Raw genomic sequence first — 20,362 nt, 5'->3', positions numbered from 1 at the left:
ACACGTTTAGGTACCTGGGGGTAAATATTTACCACCGGACTGAGGCGGTACACAAGCATAACACAGAGAGAGCCATAGAGGGGGTCAGGAACAGCATGGCATTCTGGTCCAGATTGCCCCTGTCCATGATGGGGAGGGCGGCTTTGCTGAAAATGGTGGTCCTTCCCAGACTCCTGCATTTCTTCGTGAACGTCCCGTATTTGATCCCTAAGAGCCTATTTGTGCGACTTCATAGTATGTGTAGGGGCTTCGTGTGGGGTAACTCCAGGAATAGGGTGGCCCTGTGGAAGCTCCAGAACCCGCACGAGAAGGGGGGTATAGGCTTGCCCAACTTCGAACTATATTATCTGGCAGGGCAGCTGTTGTATGTGGCCAGGTGGTTGTCTGATGAAGATTCGGCGGAATCTAGGTTGCTGCGGGAGGATGCGGCCCCATACTTCCTGAGAGAGGTGGTGTGGCTACAAAGGAATAAACTGACGGGAAGAGGGCGGCTATTGAGGTTGGGATGGGAGGTCTGGCATAGAACGTGGAAATTGATGGGGGAGTCAGAACCGCTATCTTGGCAGTTCCCGCTGGTGGCCCTGTGCGAAAACGACTCCCAACTGTTTCAGTCTGTCCGCAGGCACTGGGAGCCGGTGGGCCTGGCCACGCTCGGGGACATATGGCGGGAGGGGGAGGCGTTGGACTTCCAAAAGTTGCAGGATGAGACGGGGGTGCATAGAGGCCAGTACATCACCTATGCCAGGCTAGTGAAACGAGTGAGTGAGAGATGGCCGGTGACGGCACTGGCAGATGACCCTGATGCCACCCTTGAAACTATGTATGACGTCTCAGAGGGCCGGCATGAAATATCTCGGATATACGAACTCCTTAGAGCGAAGGCTGGGAAAGAGTTGCCCCAACTGAGGCATGAATGGGAGGAGGAGATGGGTGGACTCATGACGGAGGGTCAGTGGAAGAGGGTCCTGGGGTATCATAAAAAGGTGTCCCGAAATGCACGGCTCCAACAACTCCAGTTCTACATTACTCACAGGGCCTACCTGATTCCCCAGAAGATCGAGCCTCCAAACCGTGCGATCACTCAAAAATGCCCCAGGTGTGGGGAGGTCGACGCAGGGCTGCTACACATGTTTTGGGCCTGCCCGGAAGTGTTTAGATTTTGGGAGGAGGTCAAGATGAAGCTCGCAGGTGGGGGAGTGGTGTTGGACGTGAGATCGGCCTGGTCGTGTATGCTTGGGATCTTCCCCAGGCCCAGACACTTTAGGCACCTGAGTAAGATGAGGGACCTGGCATATGTTCTGGCCAAACGTAGGATTGCCATGAACTGGAAATCGGCCAGCAGGCCGAGAGTGGAACTATGGTGGGCGGACCTCGTGAGGTGGGCGGAGGCGGAATCCGTGGTATGGTTTGAAGCGGTCACTAGAGGGGGCGAGGTGGAGATAAGGCCCTTGCTGGCCTGGCGACAATTGGTGGCCTCTATGACCAACCCACAACAGGGTTTGGACGAATCTGAGAATTCGGATGACGGGCATACGGACAATGCTCCACCTGACGGTGCCCCGACTGAGGATACAAGGGAGCCGGCTCTGGCTTGATGGGGGCTGGGGGGAGTTATTTCGTATTTTCTTTTGTGTTTCTGTAAGTAATTAACAGTTGTATTGTGTTGTGTGTTTGGTTTTCTAAAATATAAAATCAATAAAATATTTAAAAAAAAAAAAAAAGAAAAGGGTAGGAAAGCCTAATTGGAGGACAGAAAGGCATATATTTCTGAAAAGTAGACAAAATTCCAAGTTTAGGAAGGGGTGGTTTGCGTAGGTCAGGCAACAACTAGGTAGGGGAAAATGCCATAGAAATGCTCCGCTAGGTTACAAAAGTGTATGATGCCTAAAGCAGCGACTAAATGTAGGCCACATTTGGGAAATGAAAGGGTTGTGTGACAAAGGGCACCAGCAAATGGGTCAAAACGTTATGAAAACCACACAAACACAACAAATGTTATAACTTCCTCCGTTCCCACAGGTGTCCCGATGGAAACAGTACCTCACATGTGTGGGTGCACCTACCTGGGCGCCAAAGGGAAAGCCTAAAGCACAGGTAACCCCAAGTCTGTTTCAACACCTGAATTTGACACTTTCTCCAGACAAGCACAACATACAGATATGGGCCTCGGGTGTCCAAGCCACCAAGGAAAACGGGGAACCCCATGCATTTCCGAAAAGAGGACACCCGTGGGAATCTGCAGAGGTATGATTTGCACAAATCGGCCCAGAATTTATTACCCAGACACCCCCACAAAGTCCAAAATGTGGGGAAAAAATGCATTTTCCGCACATTTCACTCACCGCCCCCATTGAAACATGCCGCAAACAACACATGGCCTACCGTCCCGCGTTCCCACAGGTGTCCCGATGAAAAAGGTACCTCATGTGTGGGTGCACCTACTGGAGGCGCAAAAGGAAAAGGGTAACCCGCTGGTAACCCCATGCCTTTCGCCACAGCACAATCTGTTCATGTGGGCAACCAACAGATTTGGGCCTAGGGTGTCGAAGCCAGCAAGGAAAACGGGGAACCCCATGCATTTCCCAAAAGAGGACACCCCTGGGAATCCACAGAGGTCTGCCTTGCGCAAATTGCCCCAGTTTTTATTAGCCACAATCCCCGACAAAGTGTGATATTTGGTGGGGAAAAAACACAATGTTCACTTTGTCTGGGGTTCTGGGTAATACATTCTGGGCCGCTTCGCGCAAGTCAGACCTCTGTGCATTCCCACGGGTGTCCTCTTTTGGGAAATGCATGGGCATCCCTGTTTTTCTTGCTGGCTTCGACACCATAGGCCCAAATCTGTTGGTTGCCCACATGAACAGATTGTGCTGTGGCGAAAGGCATGGGGTTACCAGCGGGTTACCCTTTTCCTTTTGCGCCTCCAGTAGGTGCACCCACACATGAGGTACCTTTTTCATCGGAACACCTGTGGGAACGCGAGAAGGTATGACATCTGTTGTTGGCGACGTGTTTCGGTGAGTGGACACAGGGAAATGTCTCTGAAATTGGCTGGAAATGAAGACAATTCTCAGACATTTCGCTCTGGCCACCCACCGAAACACACCGCCAACACCGCATGGGTATGTTGCAAGAAATCCTGTATGCACTGCAGAATAATTATGTAATTATGTACATGCCGATTGATGACATTTTCTTAAAATGCACATATCACAAGACATGAAATATGTTTTGCTAGCAAAGTATGTGCTGGCATGCAAATATCCCAGTGAGTGTTTACTGCTACAATCCCTCACTTTTTACAGTGCTCTGTCAGCTAGTATTGGAGGCTAGCACAGAAGCAGGGGTATGCGGGAGTACAGGTGGAAGGGCAGGGGAGAACACTCCTTGGTGATGAACAAATCAGCAAACTTAAAAAACCAAGTCACACCTTTCAGCAGGACAGGGAAGGAAATATGTTTGTTTGCTGAAGGGTAAGAAACTGCACCTTGTGTCTCGATCTATGCTCTGCTGCTGAAGCGTTTCTATATAATCATGTGTTCGTCCGTTTATTGACTCAAACATCCCCCTGCAACTTTTTAAAGTGATAATGGCCCTCATTACAAGATCGGCGGAAGCCTTGCCGGTGAAACCGGCAGGCTGCCGCCGAAATTGTGAATTTTACCAGCGCCTGGGAATGGGCAATTACCGGGTTATTACGGCCCCGCCGATATTTGCGCATTCCCGGTAGAAAATGCTCCCCATTCCCATTGAGCCCAATAGGGCTCAATGGGAATGGGGTGGCCAGATGGGCCAGATGCCGTTCAGAATGGTGCCGGTGCATCCGACATGCTCTGCTCGCGGGTGCGTCAGAAAGGCACCCGCGAGCAGAACTCGTAGTTTGCCGGTCCGGTAACTACAGTACCGGCAAGCTTACTGGTACTGTAGTTACCGGACTGGCAAACTTGTAATGAGGTCCAATGAATTACAGAACAGGGGTCCCTGGTTACAGAAGAAGGCAGTCAATCTATTGTACTGAGGAGCATTGCTGCTACTAAGTTAAAAGACATATATTTGGGATTTTCTTTAACTGGCTCCCTTAGAAACCTCAGTAAGGCAGTTATTGAATTTTGTCTTGACTGTGGTGAGGAAGGGAGGGGCCCAACTATGGGCTGTATTATGAGCCCTGACACTTCCTATGTCAGGGTTGCAAGCAGGGCTCTGATAAGATTTTGATCCCTATTTGGATTTCAATGATTTTTCAGAGAGTAAAAAAATTAGCTTTGCCATTCAGGCTATTTTATGAAATATGTTCTTTCCTATTAAAACTTGAGATAGGGCAGCAATCTTATTAGAGTTGTTTTGTATGCCACTGTTCTGCTGGTAACTAACTTGGAAACATATCAGTGCAGCTTTTTAGGTAGAAGCAGGGGTTAGGCTCCCATGTGTTGATTGTTTCCCTTTATTGTTGGGCACATGTTCCTATTTTTAGGAGTAAAAATGGATGGTGTATATGTCTCTTAGGTGTAAGGCTGGTTTTGAGTAAGTGTTGTCAGAGCTCACAGGACAATGCAATGTGGATAGTAAGCAGAGGCCCAAGAATGTTGACCATCATATTCTGAAGTGCAGTTATTCTGATGCAATTATTACACATCCTTACACAAACTATGCATGTTAACTTGGTCCTTGAATTACTTAGTGGCACACAAACTGCCATTAGAATGTGTTCTGACACATTCCTTTTCGTTGCAATTATCCCATCTGTAAATATTGTATTCTGCCTAAATAGTTTGACAACTACATCAATTATGCGATGTGGGTTTTTTAATACACATGAGGGCTTTTCCACTGGCTTAAAAACAGTGTTTTCTCTGCACAGGAGTATTTTTGCTAGGCACTGAGGCAAATCTTGAAGTCTTGGACTAGCTGAGTGGTCTTTATAATAACATATACACTATTTTTTAGTCTATGCGTTTGGAAAAACGTGTTGTTAGATGCAACTTTTATACAGATTTGTAAAGAATTGCAGTGGATGGGAAGCAGAAATCCCTTTCCAAAATCTATTCAAAGACAGTAGCTAACTAACTTTGCATGCTCACAAAGTGGCTTACCTTAGTCAGTTGAAAGAAATGCGCACGACAGCCAACCTGTTCCGCACATAGAGAAAAATAATTGGAGGGAACATTGTTCCCAATACAATATCACACTTATTTTGCGTAATCACACCACCATTCATACATATGTACAAACAAATATAAATTACTATTTTAGACAATTCTTTTTAAATACTTAAAAGAAACAGTTCATTAATATGGGTAAAATAATTGTTGTGTGCTTATCAATTTATTCCAGCAACCTATGGTATCTAGTATGAAATCGAAAAGTTCCCATAACCTTGTCCACAGGGATTAAGCACCCTTCTTCCCTATTGAAATAGCTGGAGATCTCTACCAGGTTAAAGCTTTTATTTTAGATAGAAAAACAACTTGGCAGAATCTTTTTTGTGTGCTATGTTACTTGGAAAAATGACGTTTGTTATTTAAATGAACATTTACCTCCTTTCTAAGTCCTCTTTAATTAGTAGAAAACTCTACCCAGGATTATTTTATGTAAAATGTGTTTTTTACAAGTGGGTCATTCCATGCAAATCGGTCCATAGGTGGTACAACGCCCTCACAAACCCAGATATAATTTGCTTGTGTGAAAACACAGCAAATGCATTAATAATGTGTTAGTCAAAGACTCAAATGCCCTGCAAAATTGATTCCAGGACAGCGTATTTAAATATACTTATGCAAAGTTTCCTTTACAGGCCCAAACCCTCTTAAGTGACATGGCATGTAAACCGGGTTCTCGAAGTACTTTTACTTGATATCTGGGGTTTCATTCATTTGTATAAGTGCTGTAAGATAATTATGCTCACTTCTGGTTTGTCTTCTAAAGACCCAGGACAGATGGGGACATCAACTGGCTCCCGGCATCACTGTCAGGCACTTTCTTTCAGTCAGTCCACCTGCTTCCAAATCCCTGCTCAGGTAATCTGGTTCTGCGTGTGAACGACCTCTGCATTCAGCCCATCTGTAAAAGGCCTTCTTAAGTAAGTTCTCAATCAGCTACATCCATAAGGAACCCAATCCACTTTTCTCCTGTCGTACAGGCTCATCCTTTTCCGCTTTCCCAAAAACTCTCTTCCCTTCCTCTGTGTTTGAGTTAAATACCCAGCAAGTGTACCTGTGCAGCATCATATGACATGGAAACTTTGAATTGGACAGGATTTGCGATAGGTTACATTCACTGACACCCATTAATGACCTACTCTTTGTTTGGATTGGCCCATTGAATTATTTTTCATTACGGGATGCGTTAACTATGAGGTAGCCCTCCCTTAGGTATGTAAAACCAAAATTAGACTGCAATACTTATTTCCATTAGAATTCTTGTTATGAACCTGTGATGAGAGTTATCCATATTCACAAGAATATTCTGAATCCAAAGACATTCTTCATATTCATGTCACAGCATGCACACATTATTCAAATATGCAAATGTATTAATTCAGATCTATTTTTTTTCTTTTTCAAATCAGGCAAATGGTTCTAAAGCTCTAGCCCCACTTGTCATGTTTAAATACACTGGGTTTTATTAAGAATACAGCAGTAATGCAGTGGTAATTCCATTAGCGCTGCATTGCTGTCAAATTACTGCACCGCCAAATTGTTTGGCAGTTGTGAGGTAGGATTACCTCCAACTAAAAGTTGGAGATAAAATGTCCTCCCTACCACCAAAAATCGGCAGAATTACTGCTTTCAGTATTCCTCTGAAATCCCCATGGGGTCCTATGGTTTCCAAAAACAGGGACTCACACTGGCCTACTACCACTTCTAATCCCATGGTAAATTCGCAAGGCCAAGTGGTGCGAACAGTAATTCCATTCTGCGGTATTTCGCCAGATTTACAGCCAGAATACCACAAAACTCTTAATGAGGCCTGTGACGAATCGCAGGCTTCAGTCACTTCTACTCAGGGGGGAACCTTTCTCTGAGACTAGAGAGGTGAGCCTACTACGCCGTACTCTCCCTATGGGTAGAGGCCAGCGGGACCCCACTGCAAGAGACTCCCCCATCGGGGACAAGGACTTTCGCTAGGAAAAGGAACTCCCTAAATTACTCATCGGCAACCCATCACTAATAACTTCCCCGAAGAAAACATGAGGAACAAGCTGATGCTTGAGGTCATGTAGAAACTTTAAGTAAACACAAAAATAAATACTTGTCTAATATTGAGAAGAAAATGATCATGCGAGTAATAGAATACTCGACTAACGGAGAGGTAGGACTTTGATGCTCCGCTGTGGAAGCCCCAACAAGGCATCATAAATCGAGGAGGATGAGTCTTGAGCGAGAGAGAAGCCTGGGATTTTCAAGTCTGCTGTGTGGGGAGAACTGAAGGAGCCAGGGGTGCACAATTTCCAATCTTGGAGGGAAGTTGGCTTGTAAACCCTACATGGGCGAAACCTGACCCGAGAGCGCTTGAAGAGCGGAACCCTCAGATGAGCAACCAAATCCGAAGTGGTGGCGTGATCGAGAGTCGGTGGACTGGAAGCCAAGACCACTTACCCGAATACAGCATGGAGCAGGTACAACGAAGAAGAGAATGAAACCGAGAATCCAACCTGACCGAGGAATGGTTTCTATCCTGAATGCAGACTCAGTGACGATAACCCTGAAAGCCAAAGGTAACTGGGAAGGTGGGAGACCCGGGAGGGATACCGAGAATAACAAAGGGAAGAATCATACTCGTCCCAGTGGGGACCTAATATTAAAGTTACTGAGGAAGAGTGGGTATCTATACGGGAGCACTCATGCTGGTCTGCATAGAGAATGAATAACAGACAAAGTTAAGAATAATTATTTGAAAACTGATAATAATAATAATTTAACATTTATATAGCGCTACGAACCCTCAGGCATCTGAGCGCTGCTTGTTATTACCCATGGTGTGTGGTGCTCATTTATCGACCTCGAAAGGATGAAAGGCTGACTTCGGCCCTGCCGGGATTCGAGCCTGCGTCAGCAGGCGCTGCACAGATGTCGAAGCAAGCGCTCTACTTGCTGTGCTATCGAACCAGCTAGACCAAAGAGGTGGAGAAAAGTGAGAATTATTACTGGAGCATTCATACTAGAAATAGAAGGGACAGATTTGCTGGAATAGTTGAAGATGGTAGTTACTGATAATCAGATTGACTTGGGGTGGACATGTAAAGATATGGGTGAAGTAAAATCAAATCCTCCAGAGTTTTTATCTTCGGAAGGACTGGTAAAGTGCACGTATGGCCATAAGGGAATGGGTTAAGGAAAAGCATTAGCAACAGGGGGTGGGGCATACTCTACATTTTACTAGCATCCAAGCCAAGAAAATGTAGAATACATTCAGGTTTTGATTTGAGAGGAGACAGTCTAAAGCTGGGTAAGATCAGTAGCCGTGGCACCAGAGAGTTTGAAAAATACCCTAGTGTCATCAGCATAACCGTGAAAATCAAGTGTGAGCATTACTAACAAATTATGGAAGGGTTTCATGTAAAGTTTTTTAAAAAATGGGGCCAAAATAGTCCTGAGGACCATATTTTGAAGTAACTAATACAGTATGGATGCCATCAAGGAAATAGCGACGCAGGACCTTTTGAATGCTGGGGATGATTCTAGAGTAAAACGATTCACATCACACATAAACAATATAAAGGACAGTGATTCTTCCAGCAACTTGTGGGTTTCAAAGAACTAATAACTTTGCTCAGTTAGTTTACTAAAAGTAAATGCTCTTTAGATGAAGAGTAACAGGGGCTAGGTTCTGAAGTGAGAAGGTAATTGAATTGTTGGTGTGCAAAAGAGGAATGGGTGGGTCAGTCTTCGTTGCCTTTTGTAATTCCATCTGCAAAAACGATACCAGTTTGAAGGTTTCAGTGGGGATTTATTTTCCAACAGGCGCAACATTTGAAATTTGTTTTTTTGTGCATTCTGAGCCATGTCAATCTTAGAAGTGAGGAAATAAATCGGTTTTGCCGACAGATTGTCTGATGTACAAATACCACACCGATACTGCCTAAAATCTATTCAGCTGTCACGTCGTCTTGGTGTCTGAATTATTTTTTTAGAGGTCTGTTGAGGACCCCAAATTTTGCAGCGTAGCCTATGTCTGTGAGCAGAAGACCACTCGCCAGCAGTACTTTAATTTTGTGTTGTCCTCCCATTATACAGTGTACACAGTTTGAATCCCTATAACTGCTACTTCCCATCCCCTTTCCTTCATGAGTTTGGGATAGCTGCATCCCTGGGGATGGGACCAGATCATAGCAATACATTTTTTAAACTCACAAAGCCAGGTAATGTGTAAGTGGCCAGTGCCATGCCTGTCCCCACCACCTTGCAAATTGCAGACCTCAACTGTCAGTCCTTTGCTCTGCCTTTACTGTTGGATGGGGCTGCACATGTAGCAAATAGTCACTGGATTCTTCGAGTTAACTTTTTCTTCTCACTCCTGCTAGACTGTTTTCTTTTGCATGCCAATTCCTTAGTTTCTCTAATTCCAGGCCATGTGACTGTTTTTTCCCTTTTTCTGGTATAGACCAGTATTCTTGTTTTAAGTGCCTGCGCCCAGATCATTTTTAGGCTCTTCTTTTTTTCTTTCTGTGACACTTACTTTGGCCACTTTGGGGCAGACTGAAGAAGTGGGAAGCAACCTTTGTCACTGCAAAAAGAGCAAAAAGGTAAGTCCTCTGTTTTTCTCTGCAACCTGCCTTAGAGGGTTCTTCCCTAGGGTTGCTGGCCCTGTAAGGTACTCTGCTCCATGCCCTTTGGTTCCACCTTACCAGTCAAGCAGCCCATCAGGTTTTTTAGCATCTGCTCGTCCTGCTGCCTATACCCATAGGCGGCAATTAGTTCCTAGGTAGCAAAGAGCACCAGGACTCTTACATAGAGGCACGACCAGCCCTGCGCTTGTGCCTTCTCAGAGTCTGTTACTATGTCCTCATGGTGATGTTTTCTGTAATGTTTCCTGAGATTACCCGCTTTAGGCCCAAGACTTGTACTGCATCCATCACCAGTTGATAAACAGAGGGTGCAGGGTGCTTCTCATGCCCCACACCTAACCTGGATCACTGTGATATTTCTGGCATTCCCACCTAAATACTGACTGCACATTCTCTGCTCGGGCATGGGGCACTCGACTAGGTCAAAGCACAAGCAACCTGTGACAGCCTGAAGGCCACCTGAGGACAGGCCTGTTACTGAGTTGAAGGCTCGCCACCCCCCTGAGCCTCCATAGGTTTTTTGGTGAATTCTGCTGGTCTGAGGTGTGTTGAGTAGAGGGAGCTTTTATTTCGCAACATAGCAGTAGAAAACATACATAGCAGGGGTGGCCTGTGATCACCATTCTAGGGGCTCATACTTCCTTTGCCCCCAGAATATCTTGGTCTTTGACACCCTCCCATCCATGTCTCCTCTTCCAGGAAAATGGCAGTTACTTTGCTGAGTCGCATTGGTGGTCCCACCTGCGGCCCTTCTTTGGGTTTCCTCTAAAGCCTCCTCAACCGCTTAGGGACAGATGTCTTCAAACAAGCAGAAGATGTTTGAGCTATTACTCTTTGCTTGTTAGTAAACAACAAACCTGATGCTGGGTAAGGACCAGTACAGCCAGAAATGCCCACACCTCAGTCCCTTTCGTTTTTGGTTGTGGTAAGGGACGAACTTCTTCACCCACTTCTTCCACTTCTTACTTGGGGAAAGTACAAAAATGCAGTACTTGGACAGCATAAAGAGCAGGGCTAACCAGATCCCCACCCTGCACCTCAGGATATTTTTGCCATTGGTAACCTTTTTCTGGATGAATATGGCAATCCCCAGGCAAGCACCAACAGTTCCAAAATGACCTTGCCATCACCAAGCAATTGGCTAGTTGAGATGTTTGTAGGAATCGCAATACCCAGCATGAGGTCACAAAACTTCATGAGGCACAGGATAAGGTTCAGTACCTTCCCTTCGAAAAAAACGCAAACGTTTTGATTGCTGCATGGGTGAAAAGTTGAGCCATGTGTGCAATTCTCGCTCATGAATGAAACTTAATTGAAGGGGTTCTCCTATCCTTTGATCTTTGTCACTATTGCCAGAATAGTGAGTGAGCTGCATGCTCTTGTAGACCTCTCTAGCAAACCTTCTCAAAGGAAAAGGTAACGCGCAAGGTTTTGTGTCCAAATATGATCTTACCCATAAAATTCAGTTACCCCTGTTTCACACTCCACATCCATCGAAGGAGGCACGTTTCCATCATTCAGACCAGTTTTTTTGTGGCTAGAACAAGAGAATTTACCCTTGTGTTTGCAGAGCACACATTCAACCCTAGTATCTTGGCGCTGTTGACAGATAACTGAGGTTTATTGTAACCCAACTCATTGGTACTCATTTTGTAGCCCTCAGAAGGATGAAGGGCTGATTGGGCCTGCCAGGATTTGAAACTGTGACCATAAAGTCAAACACAGGTCCATGAAGTGGATGCATTAATCCAATGAACCACAGACCCGGCTAGTCTTTTGGCCCATGTAGGGGTGTGAATGGGCAAAGCAGTTTTTCTAAAAAAAAAAACACTGCCTTTGAATTGCTCTCCGTATTTTAGAGTGCTGTTCCTTTGCAGGAAGGAAGGAGCTGAAGGACTTGGGACCCATTTCACAAGGAATCTCGTGGGCATTTCTGCTCTACAGATAGGGACTCTAGGCATCTGCCTGGAGGCAAAGTGGCACATGTTGCACACCCTTGCTATATACTACTGTTTAGCTTCCCAATCTGTTCAAGAGGCCCATTTTATCAAAGTGGCCATTCATTCAGAATTTGTTGATGAAGTCTGGACATCTCCTCTTGTGCTATTCCCATTTCTGTCTCAATGCTTCTATGGGGGGGGGGGTCTGGCTAAGGTGAGGAATCTGTGGGAAGATGCAATCCATTATCTGCATTAATGTTGTTTCTGATGGATTCTTTGCCCAGATTCCTTGCCACCGTCCTAGCCGGCTCCTTGATTAGAGAGCTTGATGGTCTCTTTTCCAGTTCCCTCAGGTGGCTGAGCACGGGAGTGAGGTGATGGGGTGGGGGGGAGAATGAGGCAATGTGATGTGGGTGTATAATATACATTATCAAAGCATCACTTTCGGATTGCAGAAGCATCAGGAGATCTTTACATTGGGCTTGCACTCTGCTCACTGCTGAAGAAAGAACCAATGTATGCTGCTGATTGAGAAATCTGGGGGAGGAGAATCAGTCGGAAAGAACATTACTGGAGGTAAGTAATTTGTTGGGTTCAGATCTTGCCAGTGGTATGATTTGTTTAATTATTTTATTGATGCTTGCATAAGCTATGATAACTGTTATGGCCATCCTGTAATCCTTGATTCTAGCATAACTTGATTTATGATGGTAATATTTGGCAAAAGGAGTGTTCTACACAGACAAAGCTATTTAAAGAATACCTTTACTCTAGTGGGTTGCATTTTCTGTACATACAGCCTTCTCTTTTAGAACAAGGTTTCCTGCTAGATTAAAGTACATTTTGTGCAAAATGTAAAAAAAGGTATGCCAAAGTGAGGATAGCCTAAATTAGCAATTTAAATGTGCCTTCCCTGACGTGGTTTTAACATAGATTTGTGTTCACTCTCTTCTAGGAAGATTGGCAGCTCCTTTGCTCAAACGGCTAAGTCTCTCAACTGCAAAGCTGAACAGCCTGGCAATTGGACTTCGTCAGATTGCATCTTCCTCGCAGGACAGTGTAGGGCGTGTCATTCGAAGAACACAAATTGCTCAGGAGTTGGAGCTGGAACAAGTCACTGTCCCGATTGGTGTCTTACTGGTGATATTTGAATCGCGTCCCGATTGTCTTCCACAGGTACTGATTTTTAATTTGCGATACAAGTTCTTTATGCAATTAAGTTCTTTGGGTTAATATTCTTCCTAGAGAACTATTCTAGAAGCCCAAGTGACCAGAGTCCACAGCCCCAAAGTTGGTCAGCTATGTCTGCAAAAGGGTCGGAGAACTAGGCAATTTACAGGAACTGTGACTGACTTTGAATGATCCATTTAGAGTGGCCAACACCAACCACAAACTGTTGTGAAGAGGAAGACTTGGATTTATGACCATGACTTTTTTCGAGTCCAAGCCTTGAATGTCTGACTTTGCTATGTTTTCCCTTGGCACTTTTACACTGTTTTGAGATACAATCCTTTTGTGTAGGCCTTACTTCTGCCCTGGTTATGAATGGATTACCCCAGCATTGTACCTAGTCTACCTGTTTGCAGTCTTTTGTTTATCCCTCTGACAGTTGGCAACCATTCAATCTCAGGCAGCACATCCGTCATCACACTTTAATCAAATAAGCCACTAAAGCTTTTTTCCTACCCATTTTATAAACCCTTCATAGATGTGGGCGTTGGCAAAATGTCAGTGCACAATTGAATTCAACCATATGTAACGAACATCTTTATATACACTCAAACCATCCAAGATCTTAGTCTGCCAGGAGCCATTAAGTGTGTACAGTCTTTACCTACATAATTCTGGAATGGGGATGAGATTATATAGAGGAACACTGTTTTGTAGTGTTGCATATGGAATGTGTAATTATTTTTCATCAGCTGCAGGTCCCATGCCCTCACCAGGCACATAGCTTTTATAGGGGTGTTAGGCAGAAACCTGTGCAGTTCCCTCTGGGACCACTGCAACAGATTTAAGACTACAGGTGTTTGGCAGTAAACCCACTTGGTAGCAGTCTGTACCACACAGATTCACTTGGTAGCTGTGGCTGAGCAGTCAGACTTCCCTCAAGAAGAGTTAGGCAGTATACATAGTATTCACAATAGGTCAAGATAACACAGTAGAACAAGTAAACACTGACCAGGGCTTGGTGTAAAAGAGATATAATTATTTAAAACCACATCTAGAGAAACACACAGGCACTAATAGTAAGCAATTCAAAAACCTGGTCACTAAAAGATATACACTCCCTTAAAAGAATATTAGACAAGTCTTAAGTAAAGCCCCACTTATTTTCAGACAGCGGTGAGCGCTTAACGTAGATGGCACTCTAATAACTCGTTTTAAAAAGGGAGAGAAAAACAGAGAATAAATTGAAACAGATCCCAACACTTTTTCACGAACACACAAGAGAGGAAGGCAAAGTAACACCGTGAATTAAGAGTCAGTAGGCCGGATCCGCTTTAAGAGGATCAAAACGAAATGTGTCCAAGGTCACACGGTTGCAGTGCACAAAAGTCTTGTAACGGTTCAAAAAGGAGTTGGACCAAAGAAAGGGACCAGTTAGAGGGTCAAGGCGGCCAGCCCAGTCCAGAAGGTTAAGGGGTTATTACCTTGTAGCAATCTTTAGAAAGGGAGGCCCAGCGGACACGGTACCTTAAAGTGGTGAGAATACTCCAGCGGGGGCAGTTGTTCCTGGCAGCGGATGCAAGTTGGTGCTTCGTCCGGGGGAAGAGAGGATCTCGTCGTGGAGGAAGACAGGAGTCCGTTGCACTGCCAGGGAAGAAACCAGCGCTGGAGTTTCTCGGGTACAAGGAGCGGTCCGTTTGATTTGCGGTTCAGTGTTGAGTGGCTATCCGGGGGTGCTTGGCACAGGCAGTTCGACCACAAACCGGTCTGGGGTGCAAAGAAAGAAGGTAAACTGGTTGTGCCCACCAGTCAGGGGAAGAAGCCTCTCCAGCCGGGAGATCTTTTGTCGTCGGGAAGTGGTGAGTCGGTTCCGCAGGGCTCCACCAGTGGTGTCATCGTGATAGGTCAGCTCAGCTTCTCCCTCGTCGGATTCTCCGGTCCTGTGGCGACTTCTGAAGTTCCAGTCCCCAAAGCCCTGCTTTTATGCAGCATACCCCCCCCAAAGCCCTGCTTTTTATGAAGCATACCCCCATTCACTCAGCCTAGCTGTCAATCAAACATGCTAAGTGGTGAGCCGGCCGGCTCACCACTTGGGCCAATCACACAAGAGTGCGACTTGAGTTACCAAGGTAACTCAGTCCAGGGTGCCTAAACCCCCTCCCACACCCCCTGTGGTACCCAGAGTGGCACCACTTTTGGAGGCTTCTGTGGAGAAGCCCGCCAAAAAGTGGAACAAAGGGCTCGACTTGGGTTGGAGTCACAGAAGAGAACACAAACGCCATTTTAGAATCGAGTCCTGGCAAAAAATACCAACCGGCGAATTAATGTTAATTAAATAAACCGGCGGTATGTTCGAGGGTATGAGAATTAAATAATTAAAGTTGGTAGCCTCGAACAATGGGAAAATCCCATGGGGAATTATTCGCGGTCGTATATAAAAAGTAGTTTCCACTGCCATCAGCCAAAACTCGATCAGGGGGGACAGAGACGTGCCCCCCTCGACTAACAGACCCCGGGGCAATCGAATTACCCCGACCAGTACGTCCACAATATGATGGTTTGTACTGGTTTCTGTTAATAATTTGGGACTAATAAAGCCAATGGTGACTTGACATGCCCTGGGAGACAGTAGTCAGTCCCAGGGTATGGAGTATATGGTGGGGGGTCACTATGACACCCCTGTGTTACTGCACGGAGGGTGCTGTGTAACACACATAATAAAAACACATGAGACCCTATGGAGTAAAGGACCCCATAGCCCATAAAACACATTAACAGTCAAAGGAACACCATAAACATGTCCAATAGTGGGAGAAAGAGTCTCACTCTTGGCAGGAGAAAAAAACAAACTCCAGAAATCCTGCAAAGCTGCTGGGGGACTCACTAGGTTAGGAAATTCAGCCTAAAGAGAGAATTCTCCCGAACACTCGCGCCCCCCCCCCCCCTCAGACTAAGGGACAGGAGGATTTAATCCACTCCTGGATGAATCTCATACCTCTAGTCGATGACATACATCCTAGAGAGACCATCAGCATTTCGGTGGCGACACCCTGACCTATGTTCTATGGTCAAATCAAAGGTTTTCCTTTGTAAGCTATATGACCTACAAACCCTTTGAGGAACATCAGTCTTTTTAAGTTATAGGGGATCTGGTTGACCAGTCCTTCAGAAGTTGTTACAACTTCTGAACCTGTGTTAGGCTTTTTCAAGGGGTCCTTATAAAGGATTCCCTTAGATCTAGAGGGGCCTCCAGAGGTCCACACCACCTCTCTGTTGGGAGAAGGTTGGGTTTTAGGCCTCTTGGTTGGAGGGGATGGAGATAAGCAAGGTACATGCTTCTCCTTCCTCTTAGATCTACCTTTACCTACTTTAGGAGTTTCCCCCTTAAGACTAGGAATTGGGTTGGAGTCTTCTGTGGAAGGTCCAACAGCCTGAATGTTTTTGGCCTTAGATTTCCTTTTCTGTTTTTCCACCAGCACTGAGAATTACCAGTTCTCTTAGGCCTAGTTAGGGTTCCAGTAGGTCTATCCACCTCTTCCTCAGAAGCAGGGGGAGTCACAGACTCTATGACTGAGGGAACAATTATGGAGCTTAGTTGGGGCTCCCATTTCCCTAACATTTTAGCCTGAAATGTGCCTGGGTCAGAGGTCAACTTAACAACACCAAGGCTTGTAGGGGGGGGTCTCAGTAGAGGTTCCCGCAGACTTAGAGTGATTCCTTAAGGTGGCCTCTCTAGCCAATTTGGTTTGGTTCTGGGTCTCCATACTGGGAGGCCTGGGGGTACTGGATACTACTCCTAGAGTTCTAAGATCATTCCCCAACAGGACTCTCCCAGGCACCTCAGTCTGAACACTGATGGGAATCAACACTGTCATGTCGTTACACTGAATGAGGGCTGGTAGAATTGGAACCATTTGAACAGGGCCTCCAGACATCTTAGTGGGGCCCTTGGGCGCCTTAGCAACATCCTCAGGCCTTAAAAAGCTTTCATCCACTACTGTTCTGCTGGCCCCAGAGTCTCGCCTGGCAGGAGTATCCTGGCCATTGACAAGAACACTGTCCATATAATAAGTTTTCTGGTATGGAGTTGTACACACTCCTATTCTGATCTCTAACCAGTCCCATGGACTCTACTGTTACACTTGCTTGAAGACCCAAAGGTTCTTCAGCAAAGACTTCAAAGTGAGCACTAGCCATTTGGACTTCCTCCTCAGGAGTGAAGGCTAAGGAGACTGTGCTGATCCCTGTAGGTTTACCCTTACATCTGGGATCTCCTTTGATGTGGTCAGTTGCCCCACAGAGATAGCATGTTCCAAATGCTCTCTGAAAGGGTGGCTTGGCCTGACCTCCTTCTGGTTTGTGACCAGAAGGTACACTAGCCTGTTGTGGTTTACCCTGGGGCTTACCCTGGCTATTTTGTTGTTTGGGGTCCTCATTGGTTTGGGAGGTATTAGAAATCTCTTGGTTCCCCTTTTGTGGCTGCTTTCCCTCATCCTTTTTCTGAGTGACCCCTGAATCCTTGTGAGTGGCCCTGTTGGCAACCCACAAGTCAGCAGCCTTGGCTAGCTTCCTGGAATCTAATTCCCTTGAATCAGCCAAGTGCTGTCTGAGCTCAGGAGAGCAGGTATCATAAATTGACCCCAACATCACAAGATTTCTCATTCCCTCAAGTGTTCACCTTGTAACCCTTAATCCATCCCTCTAAGTTTTTCAAACACTCACTCACCCAGGTAGCCCAAGGGGTACCATCATTCTTTTTGAGGGTCCTAAACCTCTTAAGGTACTGGGAAGGGGTCTTCCCAAATCTAGCTATCAAAGCTAGTTTCACACATTCATAATCCTTCTTATCCACCTCCCCCAACTCCATTACCACATCAGTTGCAACAGGGGGAAGCCTAGAGAACAACCAGGGAAGTAAATCATTCCCTGTGCTGTCCTGGAGCCCATGATTATACTCAAACATTTTTAACCAATCCAACACATCCTACTTAGGTTCATACATACCCACTAATTCCTTAGGCATCCGGGGTCTTTTGCGACTGGAACTCTTAGAGAAACCAGATGAGAGAGAAGTATTTTCCACAGACAACTTTTTCATTTCTAGTTCATGATTAAGCTCTATTTCTCTAGATTTAACCTCCAGCCAGAACCCACCAGATATGGTAGAAGGTCCCCCTCTTGCCACAATGTCATTAGGACCGGAACAATTGGTTGGGGTACTGTTGACTGTGTGCAGAGTCCAGTACCATCAATCAAAAAGTTTACTTTGGACACCCTTGGCTTATGCTGATATTGTCTTTTTGTGAGCACCCTCCCATATTTGAGTGTCGTCATGTTCTCTGGAAAGATCTTTGTCAAAACAGCGTATATCTCGTAGTGGACCACCACCTGAGTTTAGCAACAGCTTTTACTATATCTTGTTGCAATACTATTTGAAAGGTGTCCCTGTTCTAGACACCCCCAGTCCAATTGTAGTGCCCAGTACCGAATGTGAAAATACTGCCTTCTAGCAAGCTCCTGCAGTCCAAAATAGATCTTGCAGTTATAATAACGCTGACAAACAAGTCCCCCAGTTTGTAATAACTACCCTTCTGCCAACTTGCAAACCTCACGTACTCCAAACCAGGGGTAAAAGCGGGATTGCCTAACCTAGGTGTGAAGGAAGATGTTGAAAGTAGATTTCAGGGACTAGGTAGCCCATCTAAGCTGCCACTTCCTCTCACACTAGACATCTCAGAATCCTAAAGCGTTACATTTAATAATTCCGACTTGACATGTTAACTTAGAACCCTGACACTTTTGTGGGCACGAGCAACATTTTTTCCCCATTAATGTCTATCCATATTTCAAGCGTTTTGGAACCCCCCGCAATAACTGTGCCACCCCATGACGAAACTTGCAGCTTGCTACTGCAGTCCCTGTAATTATAGTGCAATGGGGCCCTTAACTTGGGCGGCAGGCTGTTAACTACAGTGAAGGCCTGCCACCTCATATCGTTCCTCTTTGGCTTATCGGATCCCATGGAGATCTTTCCCATTACTGGCCTGAGTCGCAAAGAGTTCCATGATCGGAGCAAAAGAGTTGGGTGGGAAGAGGGCACCCCCGTTTAGTCCCACCTATGTAGTGAAAATTGCTGCTACAGCACCCCATTGATGCACATGCGTGCTACAGGTGATACATAACTAGGTCCAATCATTTTAATCAAATTCTCCACAAAACCAAATTTTTGAAGCACACCTCCGTACATTTCCAATCGACTAGCTGAAACATCTTTTATGGGCCCAGCTCGAGAAGAACTGATCTACTTCTGGTTCTCTGAACCTATATGTAGGACTTGTCCACTGTTATCACTGTCATTACTCCCCTGAACAAAGCCTGCTTAATCCTTGATCTATCAAACTCGCTCTGACCATTTCCATCCAATTGGCCTGTATGCTGATGCCGATTTGATAAGCACTTTTGGGCAGTAAGAGGAGCACATTATGTGGTCTTTATCCAGTTTTGGTATCATAGTAAAGTGTCTCTTTTATAGATGCCGCTATTCTTCCAAGATATTGGAAATAGTTATATAAATGAGTAAGTCTCCAAATCAGGAACGAGGAGAGAACCTCTAGATCTAACCTCCTTTTTTGTTGTGGTGAATGTTTGTGCCACAAAATTGCCAAAACCATTATTACAGTAGAATAAGAGGGAATGGAGGTCCTGAACTGAGGATCCGGTTGGCATAGCAACTGGCAATGCCACAGCATGAAACTTCCAAATCACAAACATCGTTTTCCAAACTCCTCTGCTTACTACTCAATGAGAAGTTCCATAACAATATCTGCTCAGATCAGCAGCTCTGTAAGAAGCAAGTCTGGTGCCGAGCTCTGCATTTTCTAGCTGTGCAGCAATTTGGTTTTAGGCTATTTTGTGAGCAATTGGGTTAGTTCTTTTTAGTCCGTCTGAGGCTGCCTTTGTACCGCCCCATCTCTGCCCCCACCCACCCAATCTGCTGCCCCCTCGCTGCACCCACCCACCCTGCCGCCCCCTCGTTGCCCCACCCACCCTGCTGCGACTCCCACCCACCCTGCTGCCCCCTCGCTGCCCCACCCAACCTGCTGCCCCCACCCAACCACCCTGCTGCCCCCACCCACAACAAAGCAGCACCAGTGAAGTCAGCACAACCAGTGAGTTGGAGAGACTGATACCAGACCGGTCTGTGTTGAAGCCAAGGTTGCATGCTGCAACATTGTATAGTGGGAGCTGAAGCGAACAGTGTATGAATTGTATGTGATAAACAAGGCAAGTAAAATTGAAGAACAAATGAGTGATTGAACTTTGAAGCCAAGATAAGATACCTTAGACAGAGCCTCTTTAAGGTATCCAACTGAAAGGTGGCAAAAGTGAAAGAGTGACAAAGAATTGTGAATCACAGTGGTCCTGCAACAGATCAAGTACGAGCCCGGCGGAGGGGGACTAAACAGTG

The 20,362-nt window shown here is 45.7% G+C and overlaps 1 protein-coding gene across 2 annotated transcripts in view; it reads left to right on the top strand.

Annotated features, from left to right (window-relative positions):
• Positions 1–20,362, top strand: part of ALDH18A1 (aldehyde dehydrogenase 18 family member A1) — a 1,219,662-nt gene that overhangs the window by 860,232 nt on the left and 339,068 nt on the right. For both annotated transcript variants that reach the window (XM_069611512.1, XM_069611511.1), the window contains exon 12: positions 12,680–12,900. In XM_069611512.1, coding sequence (XP_069467613.1) covers positions 12,680–12,900 — 221 coding nt within the window. The remainder of the gene's footprint in view (positions 1–12,679; positions 12,901–20,362) is intronic.

Source organism: Ambystoma mexicanum, chromosome 8 (genome assembly GCF_040938575.1).
Source record: "Ambystoma mexicanum isolate Mex_15411 chromosome 8, UKY_AmexF1_1, whole genome shotgun sequence".
Classification (NCBI taxonomy): Eukaryota; Metazoa; Chordata; class Amphibia; order Caudata; family Ambystomatidae; genus Ambystoma; species Ambystoma mexicanum.
Note: the sequence above shows the minus strand (reverse complement) of the source record. Positions and strands in the feature narration are given on the sequence as shown.